Raw genomic sequence first — 27,415 nt, forward strand, 5'->3', positions numbered from 1 at the left:
AAAAGAAATCAAAATGCTAAGAGATCTTACAAACAGTCTGCATGAGAAAGGGCTCAAGATTAGAGCCAAGGATTCTCAACATGATGGAAAAAATATTTAAAGGAGAAATTTCCAGTTATGCTCAAATACTTAAAGGCTTTCAGAAGAACCTAATATTTTGAGCTATTGGAAAATTAAATTATTCATTGTATAAGTCTTCATTGTTGGAAGCATATAAACCAAGCAATTTATTCACTTGTCAAGGAAATTAGGGACCATTTGTGGAATGGTTGGAAAGTTAGATTATATAATTTTAAAATCTCTTCCTATCTTTAAAAGGTGGAATTGGAAGGAATCTTTTATAAAGACTCCATTTGGAGGGAATGTCTAGCTGCAATGCCTTCCACTTTAATGACCTCAGTGCTTGATGCCTGGAAATGGGAACTTCTGAGGTTGTACCAGAAGAATCATTTAAGTACTGTTAGGGGTATATATAACACTGGCTGATACATAATTTACATGCTGGTAATAGTTATGGTATAAGTATTGGTAGCCATTCATCTCTTAATTGAATTTTTTTTTTAAAGATTTTGTTTATTCATTTGAGAGAGAGAGAGAGAAAGCACAAGCAGGGTGATAGGCAAAGAGAGAGGGAGAAGCAGACTCCCTACTGAGCTGCGACCCCCCCCAATGTGGGGCTCATCTCAGGAACTGAAGATCATGACCTGAGCTAAAGGCAGATGCATAACCATCTGAGCCACCCAGTCACCCTCTTAATTGAATCTTTATGACCAGTTTTTCTTTTGGCAGATTTTGCTTCTTGGGTAATTAGATGTTGTACATTCAATAAATAGTTATTGAACAGCATTATGTGACAGCACTGGAAGTAGATGAGTTAAGCAAGGTCCCCACTCTCATAGGAAATATAGTCAAATGTGAGAGACAGGTGTGTTTAAGTGAGTAATTACAAAATAGTATATTGTGGGGTGCCGGGGTGGCTCAGTCAGTTAAGCCGCTGCCTTCGGCTCAGGTCATGATTCCGGAGTCCTGGGATCAAGTCCTGCATTGGGCTCTCCTTGCTCCATGGGGAGTCTGCTTCTCCCTCTCCTGCTCCCCCCTGCTTGTGTTCTCTGTCTCTCACTCTCTCTCTCTGTGTCATATAAATAAATAAAATAATAATAAAAAAATAGTACATTATATGTTTCTTCAGGACCTTACAGGAACTTCATTACATCAGAGACCATATACATTTTATGTTCCCTAGAACCTAGTAGAGTACTGCTGTGTGTTATGCCCTAATTAAATAGCTTTTGAATAAGTTAATGAATTCTTTGTAGGCGCTGGTTAAACTTTATTCAAACAATAATAGGAATGTAATGCGTAAGCTCATTTTTAGCAAATATATCTTTATTCCCCATTTATTATTATATAAAATAAGCTTAGCTAAATTTTTTTTCTTTATAAAATCTAAATTCCAAAATTGTGTTTTATGTAGTAAGTGTCTCATGGAATATGTACTTAAAGTGCCAGATGCATCTGTTTTTTAAATTGAGTTTTATTAACAATAGTATTAATAGTTTATTTTATTAAAATCAATATTTTTAAAATTAAAATATTTTAATATTTAATTAAAATTAATAATTTTATAAGAACTTAAAATTATTTTATTTAATAATAACTTAAAATTAATAGTTTGTTTTATTAACATTAGTATTAATTAATGTGATAATAGTATGTTATATTATATTAACTGGTATTGATTTTCCTAGTAAATTCTCCTTTAGCTAACCTTGATTTTTAGTGAATGTTTGTGAATTTTTTGACTCTGAGGATACACACCAGAAGTTATTATTTTACTTTAATAATATATGCAGAGTTGGGATACCTGGGTGGGTTAAATGTCTGCCTTCCGCTCAGGTCATGATCCCAAGATCTTGGGATCCAGTCCCTCGTTGGGCTCCTTACTCAACTGGGAGCCTGCTTCTCCCTATGCTGTTCCCCCTGCTTGTGCTCTCTCTCTCTCTGACAAATAAATAAATAAAAATCTTTAAAAAAAATAAATAAAACCCAAAATAGTATGTACTTCAGTATGCCTTACCTGGAAAACTAGCATCTTGTGAAATCACAAAATATTTAATGTAAGCTTTTCTAGAGAAAGAGACTCCATATTCAATCTCTATTCTCTGACCATGTCTTGCACAAAAAAGAAAAGTGAAGCCATATAAACATAGTGTGAATGAAACTATATTAGTCTATTTAATTCTCTCTTGATAGAATATTATAATACATTCTGGATATGGATCTGAAAATATCTATATAGCTTATTATTTCTACTCTATTATACTTTTAGCAATTTTCTATTTTCCTAGTTACAGTAAGTTCCATTTAGTTGCCAGTCATTTTTCATAAAATGTTAGTATGCTTTTTTGGACAACTAATTTTTGTCTGTTGAATTGATTAAAGGGTATTTACTCTTGACCATACCAAAATAATTTTGACACAAGTATATATACAACTTCTGGATCTTAACTAGATGCTCAAGCATTCAGTTTTTTTAGTACTTCCTTCAAAATTAGAGATAAAACATTACCCTAACTTCGGAAAAGATTTATCACTCTGTCAAAATTCCGAAAGCAAATAGTCATTGTTAATATATAGAGATGTTATTAAATAAATTGCTATAGATCCAGTGATGATGTAACTAGAGAATCCGACTTTCCACAGTAATATTAGGCATAGGGTAATATTTACTATGTCACTAGAGTAACTAATTAGAGTTTACTTCATTTGAAAGGACAAAACCTATTGCAATGGCCTTGTTTCACATCTCTTATAACATCTGTCCAAATGAACAAATGTGTGATATTTTACATTTTATGTTCTTCTGTTTTACAGAACTAATGAAGCAAAATAATTCCTCCAGTGTCATCAATAAAGAAAACACATGCATATTTCAGTGGAGTTTTGTTAGTAAAGGTCTCATTCCTTCAAAATTTACTGTTTCTCTGAATGTCAAATTTTTACACTTTTAAAAATTACCCTAGAAGTAGCATAGTAAACTTAACATCTCACTTATTGAGATGTGTATGTTTCTACTAAGAATTATAAGGCAGAGTACAAACTTCTTTTAACTTTTAATATACAATACAAATATCAAAATATTTAGGTTTTTTTCTTACTTTCATATTAGAGATAAAATAATGCTGTAACTTTGGGAAAGATTTATTACTCTCTGAAAAAGTTAAAGGGGAAATACTGCATGACTACTATTCAGAATTGTTATTAAATGAATTAATAGGGATTCAGTACAGCTGAAGCTAGGGAATCCTGATTTTACATAGTTATCTTATAAGTCGATTGACATACCTTGCCCTCTTTACTAATAGTTCTGATGATAAAAAGGTCAAGAAATTTCCACTTGATCAGCTTTATTATGTAGGATTGTATAAGGCATGGATTATTATGTAGGATTGTATAAGGCAAATTAACATTTGTTAACTTTTTTAGGTAAAAGTTCCAAAATTTAGCAGCATGGAAGTTTAAAAAAGAATCAATGAAATAGTATAATGAAAAAGACCTGATCAAGTCTTCAAAAAATGCAATCAATTGTCTTATTAGAATGAAAAATATGTTCACTCTAACTACTCTGTTTACAGAAAAGCAAAGTGAAAACATTTTAAAATTAGTTCTATTAAATTTTTGAAACAAATTTCATTTTATTCATTTATAACATTTTTTGTTCTTCAAGTATATATATTAATAACTTTGTGCATTATGTATTAGAACTACTAAGAATAGCAGTCCTATTATTCTTTATACCATATGATAGCTCTGTTCCCCTTATTATTTCAATCATTAGTAAATACAAAATACATCTTAATGGCATAAAAATTCCCAAATTAGTTCTTTGTACTTCATTCAGAACTCTGACTGTACATTCATGTACCAAAGTACACTCATGTATCTTTTAAAGATTTATTTATTTATTTGAGAGAGAGTGAATGAGCAAGAAGACGGTGGGGAAGAGCAGAGAAGAGGAAAAAATCTTAAGCAGACTCTGTGCTGAGGGAGGAGCCCCAGGCAGGGCTTGATCTGATGATGCTGAGATCAGGACCCTGAGATCATGACCTCAAGCTGAAAAGGGTTGGAAGCTTAATGGCTGCGCCACCCAGACATCCATTATGTGTCTTTATTTACTAATGACATCACAAATATTGTGGTTAAGTATACTTATATACCTAACCAAAGTATATAACTTAAGTATATAAATATAAACTTTGATTAACCAAAGTTAATCGGGGCATAGCTTTGAAAAACACCGTGATGTATTTACAAATCCAAATGATTTTTTGGATTTTTTTTTTTAAGATTTCATTTATTTATTTGAGAGGGAGAGAGAACATGAGCTGGGGGAGAAGCAGAAGGAGAGGGACAAGAAGACTCTGTGCTGAGCACAGAGCCCGACATGGGCTTGATCACAGGACCCTGAGATATGACCTGAGCCAAAATCAAGAGTCCGACGCTTACAACTGAAACACCTAAGTGCCCCCACATTTATTATTCTTTATTATGTTGCTTCAGTTTTCTCAGAACCATTATGTACTTTTATACATATCATACTAATGATTTTTTCTTTTCTAAGATTATCTTTTATTTTAAAACAAAATAACTTCTTCATTACACATTGAATAAATACCAATTCCCATTAATAATACCCTCAGAACACACACTGAAATGATCCAATCCTTCATGTCTCCCTTCCTACCACTCTGGGACATGTCTCTGTCTTCTCTTGCTTGAACTTCCAAAATGTTTCATTGCTTCCATGCTTGTCTCCTTAATCATTTTTCATCAGAAATAGTGATCTTTGTAAACTAGAATAATACCAGGATACTCGTCTGCTTAAAACTCACCAGTGGTTTCCTTTCATGGAAGATAACTCACTTCCTGCCAGTTGTCTTCAATCTCAAACCACTGTCCTGAGGGTTCGTTTTACACCAATCCACTGAGCACTCCCATTCTTTGAACTGGCCAAGTGTGTGTGGGCGGCTCACTCTTTCTTCTGGCTAGCAACTAGTGCTAGCGAAGCAGGTGTGGCTCCTTTTGTCATCATTGAAATCCCATTTATCATCTACTTATCTCATTTTCTCACCCTTACCTGTTGCCTTCTGTAGTTATCTTTTTGATGGGGTTGGGTTTTTGTGTGCGTGTGTATCTTTTATCACTAAAATATGTACGTTTTACAAGAGCAGAGTCTTACTCGCAGCTGTATCTCTTAGGCATCTAGAACAATAGCCATTATGTACTACATTCTTTCAAATGTGTCATAAAAATACTTCCCCACTAATGAGGGTCTTCCTGCATGGTGGGAGTCAAGTAGAAGACTACTGGGAAAATTAAGTTAGACAAAATTCAAAGTTACAACATTAATCTGAATGCTCTTCAGCCACAGAGAGGCACTTCAGAGGCTAGCCAGACAGAAGCATCACCAGATGTCTCAATATAGAAATAGAGTTCAGAGCATCACGCTGGAACACATGAAATTAAACCAAACAAGTAAAACAACAATAACAAAATACTGTGTAACATTCTCCTTGAACAGGTTTGACTTATTTTATTCTGTCCGTCCTTTGGCTCAGCTCAGAAAATACAGTGTCTTCCTTGGCACCTCCTTTTCTCTCACAGCCTTTGTCCAACCATCAGTACATCTTGGCAGGTGTATGCTCAAAATTTATCTAAAATCTCTCTGCTTTTCTGTATCTCTACTGGTAGTCCCCCCATTGTCATCCCTCACCTGAAGTTCTGCAAGAGTTCCCAGTGGGTCTCCCTGCTTCAACTCCTGCTTCACTTCGATATATTTTCCACGCAATGCTCAGTCATTTATTTAAAAAGTGCAAGTCCAATGTCACTTAGCTCATGATGCTCCAGTTCTTCCCCTCTCCCTTGGAACAAAAGCCAGACTCCTTACAGTGGCCAATATCTTTGATTTTTTTGCTACATTTCTGGCCTCAGCTGTGGCCACCGCACCGTTCTTGGAACTTGCTAAGCATGTGTCCAAGTTCAAGGCCTTTCACTTGTCATTTCTCCTTCCTAGAACACTCCCTGCCTCCACCTCATTTCCACTTGGTTTGCTTCTTCATTTTTCTTATATACAATGCATGATAGTTACCATCAAATAATCAGTATAGATATGTATTAGAAAATAGTGAAAACCTTGTTTTAAATATGTGGCCTAGCTTAGACTGTACAACAATGGATTCTTGAGTCAGAATGTTTAAGTTGAAAAACCACTGGAAATTTCCTCTTAAGTTTCCTATTGTAAAATGCTTGCGTGGCTCATAGTAAATGCTCACTTAACACCATTATTATTATTTCAGTATGATATCTGCCCAACATTTGTAATTATTGAGACATAAACTACAAGTGGGCTAAAAATATAATTTGTCTATTATCTTTATACTGGAAAGCATATCTTAAATTTTTTCTATGCTACTAAATAGCCTTAAGTGACAAAAAATAATCTTGAGTCCTAGTTATATTTTGATATGTGATAGAGACACCGTAATTTAACTACTACTCCATTACTGTAAATTGTTTAGCTTCCAGTTCTCTTTTATTACTTTCAGTTCTCTTTCATTACTGAATATTATACTGTCTTTTATGTATTAAGTTTTTTTAATGTAAATATATGGATTCATGGTTGTAAGATTCTTCAGGTTAAAGTATCCATTTGATATTAGCCTCAAGAAAAGTAAACTAAATAAATGATGTCCTAGTCACTTCTTTAAATTCATATAATTTAAAACTTTTGTACTAAAAAGCCACTTGCTTTTTATAAGTAGAAAGAATTAAATATATCATAAGAAAACAATAGAATATAAGAAAATGTAATTAACCTTTTCTATGAAAACAAAGAAATAACTTCTTGTCAGCCAAATTGGTATTCATCAATAAAGAATAACACAAGGACATTGTTTGGAAGTAGCCCCTAAAAGTAATGATAACAGGAAAGAAATTGAATTTTTAGTTTCAGCTTGAGACTGTTGCACCTGTTTGATCATTTGGCAAAGCTGCCTTTCTTTTGTTCAGGAGGCAAAGTGACTGATTGATCCAGTTACCCTACTGTTAACCCATTCTGCAGAGAACTTCTATTTATAGCCTTGCCAGAGGAATACTATTCTCTTGAGAATTAAATGACCCCAGGTGATGAAACCTAGATATAAAGACATGAGGCATTGATTAATTTCTTCCTTATTTATGTAAGGCTGTTTTTCCAGTATTTTACTCAACTGAATAGATCAAAATCTGTAAAAAGCCAATCTGTAGTAAGTCGGATGGAATATTAAAAAGCCATACTTCTTATTCTCTTCTCTAAATTTCAGTATAAAGAACGTAACTCCCAAAGTAGGAGACCCTGAAACCCGCAAAGCTATTCGCCGTGCCTTTGATGTGTGGCAGAATGTAACTCCTCTGACCTTTGAAGAAGTTCCTTACAGCGAATTGGAAAATGGCAAACGCGATGTGGATATAACCATCATTTTCGCCTCCGGTTTTCATGGAGACAGTTCTCCCTTTGATGGAGAGGGAGGGTTTTTGGCACATGCCTACTTCCCTGGACCAGGAATTGGGGGAGACACTCATTTTGACTCAGATGAGCCATGGACACTAGGAAATCCTAATCATGATGGTAAGTGCATAGCTTTTTTTCATTGCAGATGGTTCTGTTTTTATTTCTATTTTTGGAATGCCCAGGTGATTTACTAGTTTAAAAACTTTTAAGGTGTTGGTTCCAAATTTGCTTTTAAAATGATAAAACATGATATGAGGCTTTTCCATAACATTTTAGAACAAGAATTAGTATGTCAATGTCAGTAGACATGCTGGTTTTTTGTGTGGTCTGTGCCTAGGAATTAGAACTTTACACTGTGTTCTGTAAATAAAGTGAATTTTGTTTTCTATAAAATGCCATTTAAAAGACTTCATAGTATTTTAAGTCATGGAACATGCTTAAAGAAATTCTGCCATTTTTTCTACACCGTATTACAGTGTTGCCACTTGAAACTTAACCTGACTGACATTTGTGATGCAGCTTCTGCCATCTTCCTGTTCTTTTCTTTTCTGTTATCACCTTTCTAGTTTGCAAAATTTTGCTTCTTTCATCCTTATTTCCATTTTCTTGGTCTCCCAGTATGATATGACTACATAATTTATTATTTCGTATTATATCTTTATTTTTATTCAAAAAACAACTTTTTGCAAATCTATTCTAACAAATCTGTCAGATTTTTAATCTTTATGATTATTCTGATATACAAAAGTAAATTTTAAAAAATTCGATAACTAAAATAATACTTATTTCACATAAGAAGCATGTGTTTCTTCCTAGATAACAATCCATACTTCAATTTAATGTTTAAAAAAATTCACATAATTACAAGATCCTAGAGTTAGAAGATTCCTAAGCATCCACCTCTTACAATTCTTGTAATCAAGACTTAAATATTTTTCTTCCTCACCGTAGTAGAATGTTGTTGAAAATACAGCATGCATTGTTGTAATAACAGCTAATCAGCTAATAAAACTCTTAATTCCTCCTTGATGAGTTAAACCCAGCCATTAAATTAAGCTATGTTAGTTCATCAGAAAGTTTAGTTAGTTGAATTAGTGTAATAGCCTTGCATTTTGAGAAAGCACAGAGTTCAAACATATGGGTAGAATGAAGTAAGTTGAACTAAATTTAAAATAATATCAGCTTTCAAAGAAAGAAAATAAAATAAATACCTGTTTCTGTTTTCTAAAAGAAAATAAAATATCTAATATACAATAAAATGGCCCTTTGCATTGTTCTTACTAGGTATATTGACTATGAACCTATGACTTCATTCTTAAGAACTGATTTAGAGTCAATGGCAAGTATGCTGGGAGATGTTACTGTATAGTAGGGGAATGAAAGCCAAACTTTGAAGTTGAGTAGGCGGCATTCAATTCCTGGCTAACTGATCATTAGCTCAAGAAGCCTCTACCATGCTGTATACCTATTCTCACTCTGGATGTTGTATTGTAGGGCTGGGACATTGCAAGTAGACATGCTTTCTATTCAGGAATGTTTAACCTAGGCTGTGCCTGAGCATCCAATAATAAAATATTTGCAATGTGATAGTAGGCCCACACTGCTTCATATATAAATCATTTAAAAATTAACTATGTTTATCTTACTTCTAATTTTTTTTTTTTATTAAGTGTGCTCCACACCCAACATGACATAAACTCTGATACAAAGACCTGAGCTGAGATCAAGAGTCAGATGCTCAACCGACTGAGCAACCCCAGCCACCCTTATCTTATTTTTATCAAAATTACACAAGTATTCTTTTTTTTTAAGATATTATTTATTTATTTGACAGACAGAGATCACAAGTAGGCAGAGAGGCAGGCAGAGAGAGAGAGGAGGAAGCAGGCTTCCCGCTGAGCAGAGAGCCCAATCGGGGGCTCAATCCCAGAACCCTGGGATCATGACCTGAGCCGAAGGCAGAGCTTTTAACCCACTGAGCCATCCAGGTGCCCCAAAATTACACAAGTATTCTAATGAACAAGTTCAGACATCTTCAATTTAGTTGTTAATATAAATGTTTGCATTCTAAATGATTGAGAAGAATAGCACCTATAATGGAAGAATTTTGCTGATTGCGGCAAAATTGTATTTGCTTCTGGGAAAAGACTTCTTCTAAAATTCTAAACAGAGAAAATTTTTTTATTCCAGTAATTACAATTCCAAAATTGTATTTTATTCTAATAATAGACCCAGTTGTTAAGGCTACTATAAACCTGGAGCTTTGAAATCTTGTTAATTTGGTGATGGTGCCTATCAAATGGCCTATATTTGCTCTTAAAATATTGAAATCCTTAAGAAAGCTGCACACATTTTTTAGATATATCCTTTATTAGCTGCATTTTTTTAGGTATCAAGAAATACTTTTTGAAAATAAACAAAAAGCTTTAAGAAAAAAATCTATAGGAATATTTGAGATGACAGAGGAGATTAGAATGTTGACACTGATTTAAGTGTAATTGCTGTTATGAATGCTTTTGGGTTTTGGCACAACTTAAGAGGTTTTCCAAGGAATATATATGTGGAATAGAATTGAAATAGAACATAATGAGCTAAAGATACACAAGCATGTCAATGGACTTTCGATTCAGATTATGTATTAATGCATTCGAATGCCTCTCAATCTATACTATAGAAATATAATAATTTTGTATGTAGGCCTTCCATTAAGACAAAACAAATTACTTAATAATTAGTGTTTCATTTGGAAGATTTTTTTTTTTTTTACTTATCACATATACACATTTTTTTCTTTTGAGTGAGCTTAAGGAAAATGACTACAAAATCATAGTATTTCAGAATCGTAGGGGATTAGGGAGAAGTTAACTGTCTGTTCAAGATGTAATACCATAAAGATTTACTGCTTAATTGAAATTCAGACTTTTAACTAGCAACAGCAGGGCAGCTAGGGTGGTGTCATGCTGAAGTATTGATCATTTATCAAAAGAACAGCCTCTAGCTTTGCTGTGTTGCTGGTGAATGTGGGGAGAATTAATGCCTTTACATCCTAGATCCTAACTGTCTGTAAGATTACCTTTTTGTATCACATATATCCAAGGAACAATTCTGACATCTTCATTGATAAACTTCTTTTCTTTAGTCCTCAAATGCCCCCAAGCTTACTTAACTGAAAAATTTTCTTTCTTTCCTATTCACAGCTCTTAAGCACCTAGAAAACAGAGCAGCTTGATAATTTAGCAAAAATGCAAATGAAAGAGCCTCTTGATAAGCACCTAGCTCATTTTCCACAGCATATTGCTCAGCTAATGAAGGCAATTTGAATTCTGTCTACCTCAAAAGAGATAAACAGTGTCTTGGGCTGCCAGTAACCTTTAATTCATTGTTATCCACTTTCCTATCAATTTGCTTATAGTCGTGTTACCTTTCAAAAACTCAAGCTAAAACTCATTAAGTAAATTATACAATAATTATATTAAAATAAATAAATAAATACCACACACACACACACACACACACTCCCCTACCTAATAAAAATAATGCCACATTTTCCAAGAGGTTTTTTTTTTTTTTTAACTCCCCATGGAGTGGATAAGCCAAACATGTGCATAGTAGTTCTAAATAGAAAATGTTACTGTGGTATTTTTTTTTTTTTCTGAAAAGTATACATTGCCTGAATGTGAGCTGGAAAATTTAACTCTAGCAAACTGTTAAGATTCATTTTGAGCATCATTATCATATTGTTTCCTTGGCTACAGTATAAAGTTTAAACGGCACTATCAACGTAAACACAGACTTAACACAAAGATCCTTTCTAATTAGATAAGTATGTACCACAGTAATAGGATTTCAAATTGACGATCTCTAAGCAAAAGGTTAAATATGAAAATGTTATATAAAACTACAGCAGAAAATATCTAGAGGCAAGTCTTACTATACCATAGAGTTGCAATTCCATTAACAAGAAGGATGCATGGCATTGGTTCTGTTTATTATCAGAAAAAATCACTGCCGGAAATAAGATGGTCAGGAGGTGCTCAGGGCTGCTGTGGCTGTTTGTCTAAAAACTAGGGAGAAAGAGCGATGATGCTAAAAATTTTATCATCAAAGAAAAGTTTATCATCTTTATCAAGAAAGCAAAACCTTTAAAACCTAATCCATCATCGTGATGGTTAGTTTTGTGTGGGCTAATGGGGGCTTGTATGGAGTTTTGTGCAGGCTAAAAGGGGAGCACAGATAGTGAATAAATATAATTTCTGGATGTGTCTGTGAGGGTGTTTCTGGAGGAGATTAGCATTTGATTCAGTAGACTGAGTAAAGAAGATCCTCCCTCCCCAATGTGAGCAGGCGTCGTCTAATCCATTGAGGGCCAAATAGAAAAAGAATAGGAAGGGGTAATTTTCTCTCTTTTCTTCAGATGAGACACATCTTTTCCTGCCCTTGGAAACCAGAACTCCTGGCTTGGGCTGTTAGTCTCTGACTGAATTACACCTTTGGTTTTCCAGGTTCTCCAACTTGCATATGACAGGCAGATCGGGAGACTTCTCAGGCTCCATAACCTTTTGAGCTAATTCCTATAATAAATCTCCTCTTAAATATCTCTATAGATCCTATCGGTTCTGTTTTTCTGGAGAGTCCTGGCTAATATAACCATTAAATGTGAAGCAGTCAAATTCTACATGTAAGCCAGCTCATTCTCTGAATAAATCTAGTTGATGTTAAAACTCTTCATGATCGGATGCCTGAGTCAATGGACTTGATTTATGTTGACTGGGAAGAGTTAACTTTCTATAGGAGACATTTTGTTGTTGGCACACTAGAGATGAGTTGGTGCCAAGAAGTAGACTTAAGCTTTAACCAGCTGTCTGCCTTCTCCCAAATCTTGTGCTCATTTTGCAACCGTAACTGCTAATATTTTTTCAATGCTTACAGGATCTTAACCTTGATCTTTGAGGACAGGAAAATTTGGATGCCAAACAGATATTTACCAAGAGGCCTGGAAGTGCTATAGTCTGTGGGAATATTGTCCAGATCAATCTTTCCTGTGCTTTTTGAAGACTAGGGAATCATTTGATAGGACAAGGCAGTCAGGGCCTTAATCTATCTTTAAAAGCAGAGTACTTACTGAGATTTTAAAATCTAAAAATATTATCTTTCTACCACATAGTTCTTACCTTACCATGTTTTACCAAAACTTAGAAGCTCTCTCTCTCAAATTAACTTGGCTTTCAAATCTGTAATAGAAATATTTTTGTGTGTTTTTAAAAACATGACTTATGGGGTGCCTGGGTGGCTCAGTGGGTTAAAGCCTCTGCCTTCAGCTCAGGTCACAATCCCGGGGTCTTGGGATTGAGCCCTGCTTCCCCACCACCACCACCACTCTCTGCCTGCCTCTTTGCCTGCTTGTGATCTTTGTCTGTCAAAATAAAAACAAAACATGACTTCTTTCCTTCTGACTTCTTTCCTGGAATAAACTTAATTTCACTGAATTTGTCTTATTTCAGTACACTGGTGACTAATAGTCTTCCATTCTTCAGAACTTCTCAGTTACATTGCTTCACAATGTAGTTCTTTATTAGATCCTTGTGTGCAGTTAGAGAAAAGCAGATGGATTGGTGTCATTATGCTCAAAACATTTCATTATATCAGTTTTAATGAAGCGTGTAGATGGATTGTGAACATTAAAATACATATGATAGAGAACTCTTAATAAATGAAATGGGTAATACCAGAGATTTCAGTGGCTTACCACAATAGAATTTTATTTCTTGCTCATGTGGTAGGGCAGAGGACTGTCCACACACTCAGTCCAAGACGAGAAAAATCGAGGCTCAGCCATCATCAGCACATGATTTCCAGAGTTGCCTTGGGCATTAACATCCAGACAGTAGCTAGGAGAACCGAGAGAGATTTGCTCACAGAGTGGTGTTCTGTGCCAGACCTGCAGGTGGTAATAACATTGCTGACAAGTTCAATGAACTAGAATTCAATTCCATGGCCACACCTAATCTCAGAAAAGGCTGGAGAAAGGTGATGGGTTTGATGAGCAACTAGCAAGTGTCTGCCACACCATTATGTTAGGAGGTTAGTTTGACCTCCTATGTCCATGAGGTACATGACATGAGATACACTCTGCATCTGTGAATTAGTTGCTTAATTATAATTTGCCTTAATTCAGATTTTGACCTACTGACCATTGTTTAGTTTGTTATTCCTCTCCTTATATAGTATTTATAGAATTTGCTTTGTAACTTATCTTTCATATATATTATTTATCCTTGCATTTAGGTGGTCATCAACAAGGCAAAATATAGTACAAATTTCAAATTTAACCATTAGTTTACCAATAAAGAATTAATGTGTTTGAGTTTTTGAGAAAATGCAATTACTAAAATTAATAATTTTAGTGTTTTATTGTCTAGATTATTAAGACTAGTAATTAATTTTTACTGTAGTTTTGCATAATTATTGTTTGTAGAATTACAACCATACCATTATAAAACCTGGCACAGTACCTCTTTAATAATTTCCTTACCGTTTAAGCACAACAAAACTGTCTACTAGTTATACTCACATCTAATTTATAACTCACTTCTTCATTTGAAATCAAATGTTGCCACAATTCACCTCCTTCCCAGTATATTGACTACATATCAAGGCAGCAGCAGAAATAATTCTCAGTGTAATCCACAGTGGAAATTGTAGTTTTTCATTGATTTAATACATCAGAGAACAAGAGCACTGTGGGTTTGGAGGAAGGTTGCACTTCTCTTAGGCAAGGCTATTATAATAAATGCATGTGTGGAATGGAGATTGACGTACGATCATGGGAAATCAAGAACCTAAGAAAACAGGGGCATCAAGAAGTAATTAAAAATCTCTCTGCTGGGGTGGCTGGGTGGCTCAGTTGGTTGAGCATCTAATTCTTGAGCTCTCAGCTGAGGTCATGATCTCAGGGTTGTGAGGTCGAGCCCCATGTTGAACTCCATGCTGAGCAAGGAGCTTGCATGGGAGAGAATCTTTTTCTCCCTCTGTCCCTCCCCACTCATCCTGCACCAGTTCTCTCTCTCTCAAGGAAAAAAAAAAAAAAAAAAACTCTCTGCCAGTTTATCATCAATCTCATTCAAAGTTTCATAAGGCCAAATTTAGTTGAGCATTTAGTATGTCTCAGATACTGTTTTAAATTCATTATATGTCCTCAACTCATTTACTCCTCACCACAAACTTATAGATAGTGGAATTACTTCCATTTTGCAAGAAAATTGAGGCACAGAAAGTTTGGTAACTAGCTAGAGGTTACCTGTTGGTAATAACAAAATGAGAGCATTAAAAGGATACTAAAGAACCAGGGAAAGGGAGAATCTACTTGAAGACTCAGGAGAAAAGCCCATCCCCGAAAATATTTTATCTAGTGATTTAAAACAACAATATTGAAAACAACTCTGAATACCCATGAAGGCTCTCTATGGAATAGGAAAAGAAACGTATCATTACTCTAAAAACTGAGTCTGTCATGTGGAAAGAAATCTTTGTAAGCATTTCAGAAAAGCATGATGAGATAAAATGATGTGAAATTCAAGGATAGATAAAGAAGAGCTGGTAGATTGCTCCAGCTTAAGAATTATATATTCTCCCAAAGGAGGGAAGAAGGGAAATATAACCAAAGGAAATATACAAACACATAATAGCAAAAACATCTTTTTCTAAAATAAGAGAGTACTATGCAATTCAAAATCATTGCATTCATTGCAAAATTTACAAAATCAGATCCATAAATAAATGCATTCTAAAAGTAAATATAACGATTCCATTAACCATGATACTGTTCATCTCTTTTGAAGTAGATTTAAAAAACTGTGGGGAAGAGTTCCATGCATTAATGGCATCATCTCTTGCCTCTGTCCATAAATGCCAGTAGGAACCCAGATATTTCTTCCAATCAAAAGTGTTTCTTTTTTGGGGGGTGCCTGGGTGGCTCAGTGGGTTAAAGCCTCTGCCTTCAGCTCAGGTCATGCTCTCAGGGTTCTGGGATTGAGCCCCTCATCAGACTCCCTTCACGGCAGGGAGCCGCTCCCCTCCCCCGCCCCCACCTGCCTCTCTGCCTACATGTGATCTTTGTCTCTCAAATAAATAAACACAATCTTTTAAAAAAAATAAAAATTTCATTTGAGAGAGAAAGAGAGAGCTTTGGGAGGGGCTGGAAGTGGGGGAAGGCAGAGGGAGAGGGAGAAACAGACTCTCCACTGAGCAGGGAGCCTGATCCAGGGCTCTGCCCCAGGACTCCAAGATCATGACCTGAGCTCAAGACAGACACTTAACTGACTGAGCCACCCAGGCGCCCCTGTTGCTGAAATTTTAAAGTACAAAATTAAGAGAGTTTTTTCTAAGTGTTTTACTAGGTAAGTATTTATATCTTTTTGAGTACAAAGTCATGTGATAATGGAAACATTTCTAAACATGCATTTTTAACATACTCTATAGGGCACATCTTTTTTCAAAAGTAGTTTCTTTCTCCCACATTGCTTCAACATCACTTTCATCTCGAGACAGATTACTCTCAAAGTAGCTATTGAGTAGCATACTATTTACAGCCAGTTCCCTTTACAGAAAAAGGCAACACTGTTGTCTTTTTGTAAAAGAAATACATAGCTTATTTAAGTTTGACAACTCTTTAAAGTACTTTTTCATAAGATAACCGGAAAACATATATGGTACAGACTATTTTTTTGGTCAGTCCCCATCATAGCACAACGTATTTTAAAATTTTTACTTCTAAGATAAAACCCATAAATTCATTTAATCTGTCACAGAAAAATAGTGGTATAATGTGCTAGAATCAAGCTATCACAGGAGATTCTGCAAACCCCTCCACACTGTGCAACTCTACCTCCACCTTCCAGATCCTGCTGGAATGTAGGTGATTAATAAATGTCTGTCCATGTGAGTGCCCCCCTATCAATCTGAACATTAAACAAAAGTGAAGTTCATTTCTTCTTATTTTATAGATAAGTGTATTCATGCATAAATGTGTGGATGCACACATTACATAAAATGCTGTGGCATTTTGGGCCTCCATCTCAATGGGACATATTGTACTCTGACTTTGAAGACCCTGAGATTAATCTCCTCATTATCTTGTGTTGGTAAGACATATTCTGCCCCAGAAAGTAAGGGTGAGTTGAGCTGATTGTCTACCTGACTCAGGCTCTAAGGCATGTCTTTTAGAAAATTCAGAGTATGCTTTGTACAGCACTTTACTCAACTAGTGTGGGGAAGCACAGATTTGAGGAGAATTTTCCTCTATTTAGATTTGTGAAGTGACTTAAATATAAAATAGAGTCATGTTAACGACTAATATAAGTAGCTACTGTTTTGGTAATTATTTCTGTCCCAAGAAACTGGGGATGGTAAGGTAATGCCTTGCTATTGTTCATTGTTGCTTGAGTTTTGTCTTTTTTTTTGGTTTTATTTTTTCAGCATGTATGTGTGTGTGCATGTACACTATATATTCACCCTTAAAAATGTAAAACATACTTAGGAAAAACCATGAAAGACACATAAGTATATCATAGTACTCGAACTTTCCAGTACAATGACTAGCGTATGATAGAATCCCAATTAAAACCAACTGTTTTATTTTTGTTTTTGTTTTGTTTCTTAGTTTGGTGGTGTTTTTTGTTTATTTGTTTGATCACTGGAGCTCAGCCACTACTATTTGAGGGGATTTGCTCCCATAGCTATGGAATACCAACTACAGTTCACTCGTATGCAGAATGGAAAATCTCTCCCTAGCCTTTATATCCTAAGTTTTCAGTTTCTATCATAAATTAGAGAATTTCAGGGCGCCTGGGTGCCTCAGTGCATTAAGCCACTGCCTTTGGCTCAGGCCATGATCTCAGGGTCCTGGGATCGAGTCCTACATCAGGCTTTCAGCTCAGCAGGAAGCCTGCTTCCCTCTCTCTCTCTCTCTCTGCCTGCCTCTCTGCCTACTTGTGTTCTCTGTCAAATAAATAAATTTTTTTTAAAAGTGTCTCTTTTTGGTCAACTGTCCACTTGGGGCAAAAATCACCCTCACCTGAGAAACACAGCTGTAGATAACAGGATAATTAAGAGTGAATAGTAGTAATAGCTGAGACTAGGAAGTTTGTTTTTTTCTAATTTGTTGAAATTATTTAGTGACATGTTAATGAGATTGATTTTTCTTATGGCCCATTAGAATCCACTAAACTCTTTTGACCAAGGGAATAAAATGAACATACCGATGATTTAGGAAATTTTATTCAGGTCGCAGAATATAAACTATCTCGAAAGGAGGAAAATAGGAAGAGTTGAGTGTGCATCTGTTCAGGGTTAATTTCTTTATTGAAATTGTGCAGCCTCTTTTCAATATTATCTCCTATACCATCACTTAATTCAAAACAGGTACCAAAGAAGGAAATCACTAATAAGAAAATACATTTTTATGTTTTTATTAAACACATTTTTCAATTACATATTAAACCAGTTTAAAATAATAGTTTTTACCTAATGAAATTTTTCATTAGAGTCCTTTTTGAGAGTGACTTTATCAACAAAAATTTTAGCTAGATGAGTGGTATTAATGTTTTTCTAACTAATAGAAATATGCAGAGGAAATGTCCACTTCTCTTTTACAGCTTATTTCTTTGCAAGGTGATCCAGAAGAATTAAATTAACTGTAATGTTTAAACCTTTAAACTTCTAACCTAATCCCTTTGACTTAACAGATAACCATGCATCTCATATTGAAGTCAGCTTATATAATTATAGTCACACTTCTCCTTTCTATCTCCTTGACATTTACTCATTGTTTCTTTTCTTTTTCTTTTTCTTTTTTTTTAAATTTTTTTAAAGATTTTATTTGTTTATTTGACAGAGAGAGACACAGCAAGAGAGGGAGCAGAAGCACACGGAGTGGGAGAAGCAGGCTTCCCGCTGAGCAGGGAGCCTAATACAAGGCTCTTTGATCCCAGGACCCTGGGATCATGACCTGAGCCAAAGGCAGATGCTTAACAACTGAGCCCCGCAGGGGCCCCCATTTACTCATTATTTCTAACTGAATTTCAGCCTCTGGGGAAAAATGGCTACATTTTATGTCCACCACCCCCTCCAACATACAGTCCTAATCAGTCCTCAAGATCCTGCCCATAAGGTGCCGGGCGGCTCAGTAAGTTAAACACAGGACTCAATTTCCACTTGGGGCCTGACCTCAAGGTGGTGATACCCGTCCCCCTGTCAGGTCAGGCTCTGCACTGGATGTGGAGCCTGCTTGAAATTTTCTGTTTCCCTCTCACTCTGTTGCTCCCTCCCCCTCTCTAAAAAGAAAAAAAGAAAAAGACTCTGCCTTTATCTAATCAGCCTACTATGCTTTGTCCTATCCGTTCTTCCTTTAGTTGTAACTTTTTGGTGCACAAAATATATAGCACATTTTTAAAATTTTAAATGCTATTAATTAACATATAGTGTATTATGACTTTCAGAGGTAGAGTTCAGTGATTCATCGGTCTTATATAACACACACAGCTCATTACATCGCATGCCCTCCTTAATGTCTATTACCCAGTTACCCCATCCCCCCACTCTGCTCCCTTCCAACAACCCTCAGTTTGTTTCCTGTGAGTAAGAGTGGCTTATGGTTTGTCTCCCTGATTTCATCTTGTTTTATTTTTTTTCTCTCTTCCCCTATGATCCTCTGTTTTGTTTCTTAAATTCCGTATATGAGTGAGAGCATATGATAACTGTCTTTCTCTAATTGATGTATTTCGCTTAGCATAATACCGTGTAGTTCCATCCTTCTCATTGCAAGTAGCAAGATATCTTTTCTTTTCTTTTCTTTTTTTCTTTTTTCTTTTTTTTTTTTTTTGATGGCTGAGTTGTAGTCCATTGTATACATATATATATATACAACATCTTCTTTAGCCATTAATCTGTCGATGGACATCTGGGCTCTTTCCATAGTTTGGCTGTTGTGTTACTGCTGCTATAAATACTGGGGTGCAGGTGCCCCTTTGGATTGCTACATTTGTATCTTTGGGGTAAATACCCAGGAGTGCAATTTCTGGATCTTAGGGTAGCTCTATTTTCAACTTTTTGAGGAATCTCCCTACTATTTTCTGGAGGGGCTATACCAGCTTGCATTCCCACCAATAGTGTAAGAGGGTTCTGCTTCCTCTCCTCATCCTCACCAACATCTGTTGTTTCCTGACTTGTTAGTTTTAGCCATTCTGACTGGTGTGAGGTGGTATCTCATTGTGGTTTTGATTTGTATTTCCTTGATGCCGAGTGATGTTGAACATTTTTTCATGTGTCTGTTGGAATTTGTATGTCTTCTCTAGAGAAATGTCTGTTCACATCTTCTGCCCATTTCTTAATTGGATTATTTATTCTTTGGGTGTTGAATTTGATAAGTCCTTTATAGATTTTGGATGCTAGCCCTTTATCTGATACTTCATTTGCAAATATCTTCTCCCATTGTGTCAGTTGTCTTTTGGTTTTATCAACTGTTTCCTTGCTTTGCAAAAGCTTTTGATCTTGATGAAGTCCCAATCGTTCATTTTTGCCTTTGTTTCCTTTGCCTTTGGAGACATGTCTAGGAAGAAGTTGCTGAGCCAAGGTCACCGAGGTTGTTGCCTGTGTTCTCCTCTAGGATTTTGGTAGATTCTTATCTCACACTTAGGTCTTTCATCCATTTTGAGTCTATTTTCATGTGTGGTGTAAGGAAATGGTCCAGTTTCATTTTTCTACATGTGGCTGTTCAATGTACCCAACACCATTTGTTGAAGAGACTTTTTTCCATTGGATTTTCTTTCCTGCTTTGCTGAAGATTAGTTGACCATAGAGTTGAGTGTCCATTTCTGAATTCTGTATTCTGTTCCATTGATCTAAGTATAGCACACTTTCTTTACTATTTTATTTTATTTATTCATTTGACAGACAGAGATCACAAGTAGGCAGAGAGACAGGCAGAGAAAGAGGGAGGAGGAAGCAGGCTCCCTGCTGAGCAGAGGGCCCGAAGCAGGAATCCATCCCAGGACCCTGGGATCATGACCTGAGCTGAAGGCAGAGGCCTTAACCCACTGAGCCACCCAGGCGCCCCATTTCTTTACTATTTTAAAAACAGTGAATTCTTATGGAATAAATGAAATCAAAACTAGAGATAGGGTATCTTACAAAATAAATTTCCAGACAGAATAGAGCATAAATTTGTCATTTGCTTACTATATTTAAAAATAATCATGACTTCAGGTAGAAATCTTTGTACTTCAGCCTGGGGTCAGTTGGCCCAAGTCACCAGGAGGAAATAGAGAATCTTTCAGGAAGCTTTAGGAAATATTTCCCTTTACCTAAGTTTATTATCTACTCATATGAGTTAAGTTAAACTAACCTAACTCACCCTGATTTATGTTCAACCCTGAGACTATTCCTAAATATTATCCTTTTGATACCAGAGACTGGGGGAGTTTTGGGGCCCTGAGACCTCAACTGCCACAACAGCTGGTGCCAAGTTCTTGACTTCCAGAAAGAATTCAAGGACAAGTCAGAGTAAAGTATAACAGCAGAACCTTTATTGTAAAGCAAGAGTACACACTCCAAAGGAGGGCGAGTGCAGGCACACCTGCTTCTCCCAGGCACCGTCTGATTTTTTGGGCATATACTCTAAATATACTCTGAATGTGCAGTTGGCTTTCTAACACCTCTGGTGGAGGGGTCATTCTCCATCTTGTTAAGCTAACAATGTCTTCATGCACATGCCTGCCTGTGGGCTGGAGTAACAACAGGAGGCTTGTGGCCCTGAGAAAACACAAAGCTATCACAGGGTTTACTCAGTTGTCAAACATTCTGTCAGTGGTCAGACTCAGTTCCCCATATTTTGTTCTCTTGCATGTACCCAGCCTTTCCCTATCTTCAGTTCAAGACAGAGGGTTGGGGCAATGATAGGAGGAAGGGTATCAATATCATCACACCCTACCCTCAAGTTGAATGTTCTCTTCATCGCTATTTAGGACCCCATGAGTTTATACTCGGAAAATAGGCATGCACTTTGGCTTACATAGACCTCAAATGATTAGGTTCAAAATAGCATATCTAAAATAAAGTGAAATTTTTTCTTCTTTTTTTTTTTTTTCTTTTTTTGAAGCAGCTTTAAGCGTTTCTTTATTTTCATGGCACTGATCTAGAAGTACCCACCCTTCTACTCAGAATGTCTTAGTGACACTGACTTACCTGGAGTGTTTTCATTTAAGATGATGCAGTCAGTTTCCTGTTTTGCTCTTCTTAGATTTGACCTGATGGGTTCCATCAAATCCTTTTTTCTTCAAAGTACCAATATAGGCATATGCCCACTCTGAAATAGCTATTTATCTCCATATCTTACAAATAAAGAGCAAAATGATTATTAACCTTCAGATGAAGATAGACTATATTTCTATATGCCTATACCATGGCTGTTAAAAATAGACCAATTGAGATATCAGTCTACCGTATTTAGTCATCTCTTAAACCAAGCTTTTGTTTCCCTATTTGTAATACAGGCAGAGGATGGTGATTAAAAGGTTATAACCACCATTTGAACACATTAAACATGTCAGTACACCTACTGCAATGCCTGGCACATAATAAAAATAAAATTAAATGCTAAAACAATAGTTTTCTTCCTGATAGCTGTAGTGTTGACTGCACATTTGATTTAGTATTGAATCCATGATTTCTAATAACTCTTTAACTGTGATATAATTATAATATGATTAATCATATGTTTGAATTCCTGGAGTGAAATATAATAAAATCCAGGAGTTAGAAAGAAAATCATTAAAATCATCTTTAATACTTCCACTCAAAGGCAACCACTGAAAGGTCTGAGAGATTTAATATCCTAATGTATTGATTAATAGATAAAATAGACCTATAAACCTGGACAGATATACATATAATTATATTGCATATGATTTTAAAATATTTATATTTTTCTCTGCACATTATTTGCCCATAGTTCTCCTGAATTCAGTAAAACATCATCGATGTAGCTCAATATTCTGTCATGTAAATAAATATAATCTATGGAGATTATACCAATGGACAAAAATTTAGGTTATTTTCAATTTTTGCTATTAGTTATAGTGAACATATTTTTGCACAAACTTTGGTTGACACTGTAGCTATTTATTTATTTTTCCTAGTTGTTTCTCAGGAATAGAGTCACATAATTATTTGGCCAAGAAACATAAATCTTTTAAAAGAACTAGATATGAAAAACAAAACAAAACAAAAAGAATTAGATATGTTATTAGGTTATTTTTTTTTAAGATTTTATTTATTTATTTGATACAGAGAGAGATCACAAGTAGGCAGAGAGGTAGGCAGAGAGTGGGGGGGCGGAGAGGAAGCGAGCTCTCCACTGAGCAGAGAGCCTGATGCAGGGCTGGATCCTATGATGAGATCATGACCTGAGCTGAAGGCAGAGGCTTAACCCACTGAGCTACCCAGGTGCCCCTAGGTTATTTTTTTAAATGGAGAACCAGGTGCACCTGGGTGGCTCAGTGGGTTAAGCCTCTGCCTTCAGCTCAGGTCATGATTTCAGGGTCCTGCTCAGTGGACAGCTCGCTTCCCTCTCTCTCTGCCTGCCTCTCTGCCTACTTGTGATCTCTCTCTCTGGCAAATGAATAAATAAAATCTTTGAAAAAAAAAATACAGAACCAATTTGCTCTTCCACCAGCAGTGTATAGGAGTGTACAACCTATTGAACATGAGCATAACAATAGCCATGATATAGAGGTAAAAATGATAATTAAAAAACAATGATACTAGTATGTTCTAGTTGTTAAGTGCTTTTAGGTACCATGAATGAATTTTCATTTAGTCCTCACTGCAACTCTGTTATGTAGATTCTGCTCTTGTCCCAAGATTACAGATGGGGAAAGTGAAATACAAAGGGTTAAGTAGTGTGTCCAATGTAATAGTTTATAGGTGGGGATCCAGGTCAGTTACCCATGTAGGATAATCCACAGCATGCACATTTAAGCACCTAAAGCCCCCACCTGAATGTAACTCTATTTTCCCTAATTTTTTCACCTTGACCAATTTGAATAGAGAAGTTTATTTCACCTGTTTACATATTTTGTTACTTGATTGGCACATACTTGTTTACTGACTGACACATACATTTGTATGTATTATTCACTCGTATGTGTTTTGTGAATGTTCACTAGCTATTTCTCACCTTTGTTCCTATTGGGCTATACTACCAAACTATTTTCATTAATTTGTTAGAGGACTTTAAATAGAAAGGATATTGACTGTTTATCTCATTTTTCTCCCACTTGCTCATTTTCAGGAAGTAGGAGAGTGCAAAACTGCCCTCTTTCATGAGGAAGAATAAGGAAGCTTACCACCTCTATTTGGCTTGCTGATGGGGAACATTCTTCCCTTATTTGGGTACCTGATTGGCAGTCATATGTTATTTCACTATTGTTGTACTACATTTTTTCTGTTGCATCGCAGATATTTTATTGATAACTTGGATGAGGCCAGTGTCAATATTTGATCTCAGTGATATTTTAACTTGGATAACTCTTCAAATGGTATGTCCTTTTATCTTTTTGGAGTTTTAAAACTCTGGCTCTTATAATATGCAGTGTATATTTCTTCAAGCATAGAATGTGGTTTAGCAGACAGTACTTTTCCATTTTCTTTTCTTAAATTTTTGATGTGAAATAATTGCTTTTCTGAGTTCTTATAGGCAGCAGTGCTTTCTAGTCAAAATGTTATGAAATGTGCTCAGTAAGGTTATTAAGACTTTTGCAAAATATATAAAAACACTATAAAGAACTTTGTTATATATTTAGACTCTTACAAAAAAAAAACCTAATTCAGTAGAATTGTATTCATGTCAACAGTGGAAAGCAGATTAATTTTATCTTTCCATTTTCCATAATTGGATAAATTATAATTTGAGTTTAAGGCATATGTAGCTGTTGTGATGCTTTTAAAGTATGTCCACAAACTCCTTGACATTTGGTCCTTTGAAACATGAAGCTTAATTCTTCTCTCAATGAATATGCACCATTTAGTGAATCACTTCTTAAGAATAGAATGCGGTGAAAGCGATACTATTTACCTTCTAAGTCTAGGTCATAAAAAGGGTACAACTTCTGCTTGGAGCTATTAAGACACCTCCCTCCCTTTCTCTCTCTCTCTTTCCCTCTACACACTTCCCTCTCTTTCCCTTATTCTTTCTCAAATCATTTGCCTGAAGAGCCCACTCACCATTTTTATAGAAACCCAGGCCATATGGAGAGACACAGGTGGAAGTGGACCTCTACTAGTAACCGGCACCAATTTCCACGTTATGTGAGTGAGCCATTTCAGAAATGGACTGTCCATTCTCAGCCAGCTTTTTAGGATGATACAGATCCAGCATACATGTAATTGCAACCTCATGAGAGTCACGAGGGCACAACTCCCCAGCCAAGCTTCTTAGAAATTTCTGGTCCACAAATTCCGTGAGAGACAATGAATGATTATTGTTGTTTAAATGCACTCCATTTTGTGGAGATCAGTGATACAGCACAAAATAAATAACACAACTTTATACCGAGGCAAAGAAGGACATTTATGAAATTACCTAGAAAATTCAAAACAAAATCACAGCAATATTTTGTAGATAATAAATATAGGAAGAGTGGGGGAAATGAATACAATTTACTAATGGAAATATGGCCAGAGTTTCTAATGGTCTTAACCTTACTTCTGTTCATTCACGAACATGTAAACCAGCATAATGCTATTAACTTTGATTCTTTTGCTTACATCAGAAAATGAAGAACAGGGGTAGAGAAATGACCATGTTTCCTGCTTTTCCCTATTTTTTAAAAGGAAAGTCAATAATTATGTGGATAAAGAATGGAAATTATGCTCAAATACACAAAGATGAATCTTTTTTTTTTTTGCCCCCCCGAAAGAAGGATTTTGGTCTTAGATCAAAGTTTATGTAATACACATGTGTGAAATACTGTGAGTTTAAATGGGATAACCTATAGGGAAGATGTAGAATATGTAGAAACTGTTACACATTTGACAAGAGAATGCTTAATAATAGGGTACTGAGAATAAGTTCTCGGGCCCATGATTTCACAAATTACTTAAAGATGAGAATGCACTGAGAAGCACTTGACTTTTTAAAAACCCTAAACACAATCAAGAAAAATGCTGAGGTAGTCTGAAAAGCTAAAAGGGAACTCACAGAAATATGATTGGGCATAAAATTGGAAGATGTGCTTATTATGAGAATGTGTAGGAATTTATCTGTAGAAAAATAATTCAAATGAGATGTACAAAATGTCAGAATGTAACAATCAGCTATAAGTGAAGAACTTATTATTTGGTGCCAAAAAAGCTTAGAGATAATTTAGGGGGAATTTTTTTTTTATGTCCAAAAAAGTATGCTTAGAATTTAAATTATCAGAAGCATTTGAAAATATCTTTATTGCTCACTGGCAGAGTCAAAAGGGTAGTTGAGTGTACCTTAAAAACCTAAACAACGGAGCCTATGACAGAGCTTACGGCAGAAGGATGTTCCCACTGAGCTTAAATAACTAACTAAATAAATAAATAAAATTGTGTGTATGTGTGTGTGTGTATGTGTTTAAAGATATCAAAGAGCTATTAGGAAATCCAGGACTTGAAATGTGAAGATCCATGGGGTGAGGGGAAGCCAAAAAAAGAAAGGTGAACCTATATATTTGGTGATCTTGAGGCATTTTGCAGATTATGGTTGGAGCTTCAGGTAAAGTTGCTATTATGATACAGAGAAGCCAGAAGAACTTCCAAGAATAATGAAGATAGACCAAAAAAAAAAAAAAAAAAAAAATTAGAGTTGGAGCCATGAAGGAAGCCAGAATTGAGGGACCAAGATTCCTAAGAGAAGGGAAGCCCTGAGAGAGAAGCCTCACTACTTTTTTGTGCCCTTCAGCCTTTTGCCAAATGTGTAAACTGCACTGGATGAAAGATCCAGAGACAAGCAAACCACTGAAGCACCAAGCAGAGCTTTAAGTTGATTCTTGGTGGCAAAGATACAAAAATTAGAGTATAAGACCTGTCAAGAATGAGGGACTTTGGTAAACATCACACCTCCCGTTGGGACGTGTAGGGAGCTGCACCTCAGGAGCAAGATCTTAAAGGGAGTATAAATCAGACTCCACTTAGTGTCTGAAAGATTTCAAGAGATATGCCCTCATTTGTAGGTACCCACCAGAGAACATGATGAATATTCTGTGGGTGAAAATATCATCATCTAGAACCTCCTGATTTCTTAGACACAATGCTTGGCACTCAGTAAAAATATGATGAGGCAACCCAAAGAACTGGACACAGAGATATACGTGCACACGTGCATGTATGTACACGTGATCCAAATATTGGAATTATCATTCACAGACTTTTACAGTGATGAATATGTCTAAGAAATAGCAGAAGACGGAGAGGGATTTCAGCAGTTAATTGGAATCATTACAAAGGATCAAAAAGAAGTATTTGAACTAAATAACTGAAATTAAGAACTTAATTCAATGGAAGAGCAGGCAAGTAGAGATGATGTGTTAATTGGAAGATAGATCAATATCCAGCTGAAGCATAGAGAAATCAAGAGTAATTTTTTAAGAGAGAACAAATCAGATATACAAATACTTCACACTGGAAAAGATTTAACGTGGCGAAACTCAGATCCCAGAAAGGGAGAAAATAGAATAACGGCAATATTTAAAGAGAAAATGGCAGGAAAGTTTCCAAAACAAATAAAAAATATCCCACCACAGATTAAAGAATTTTTGGAACCTCAGTATGATTAAGCACAAAGAA

The 27,415-nt window shown here is 35.6% G+C and overlaps 1 protein-coding gene across 2 annotated transcripts in view; it reads left to right on the forward strand.

Moving 5' to 3' along the window:
* MMP16 (matrix metallopeptidase 16) overlaps positions 1–27,415 on the forward strand; it is a 294,522-nt gene that overhangs the window by 161,100 nt on the left and 106,007 nt on the right. For both annotated transcript variants that reach the window (XM_045063143.1, XM_004766971.3), the window contains exon 4: positions 7,362–7,666. In XM_045063143.1, the coding sequence (XP_044919078.1) occupies positions 7,362–7,666 (305 nt within the window). The remainder of the gene's footprint in view (positions 1–7,361; positions 7,667–27,415) is intronic.

This window comes from Mustela putorius, unplaced genomic scaffold (genome assembly GCF_011764305.1).
Source record: "Mustela putorius furo isolate JIRA1106 unplaced genomic scaffold, ASM1176430v1.1 tig00003846_pilon_pilon_pilon, whole genome shotgun sequence".
Classification (NCBI taxonomy): Eukaryota; Metazoa; Chordata; class Mammalia; order Carnivora; family Mustelidae; genus Mustela; species Mustela putorius.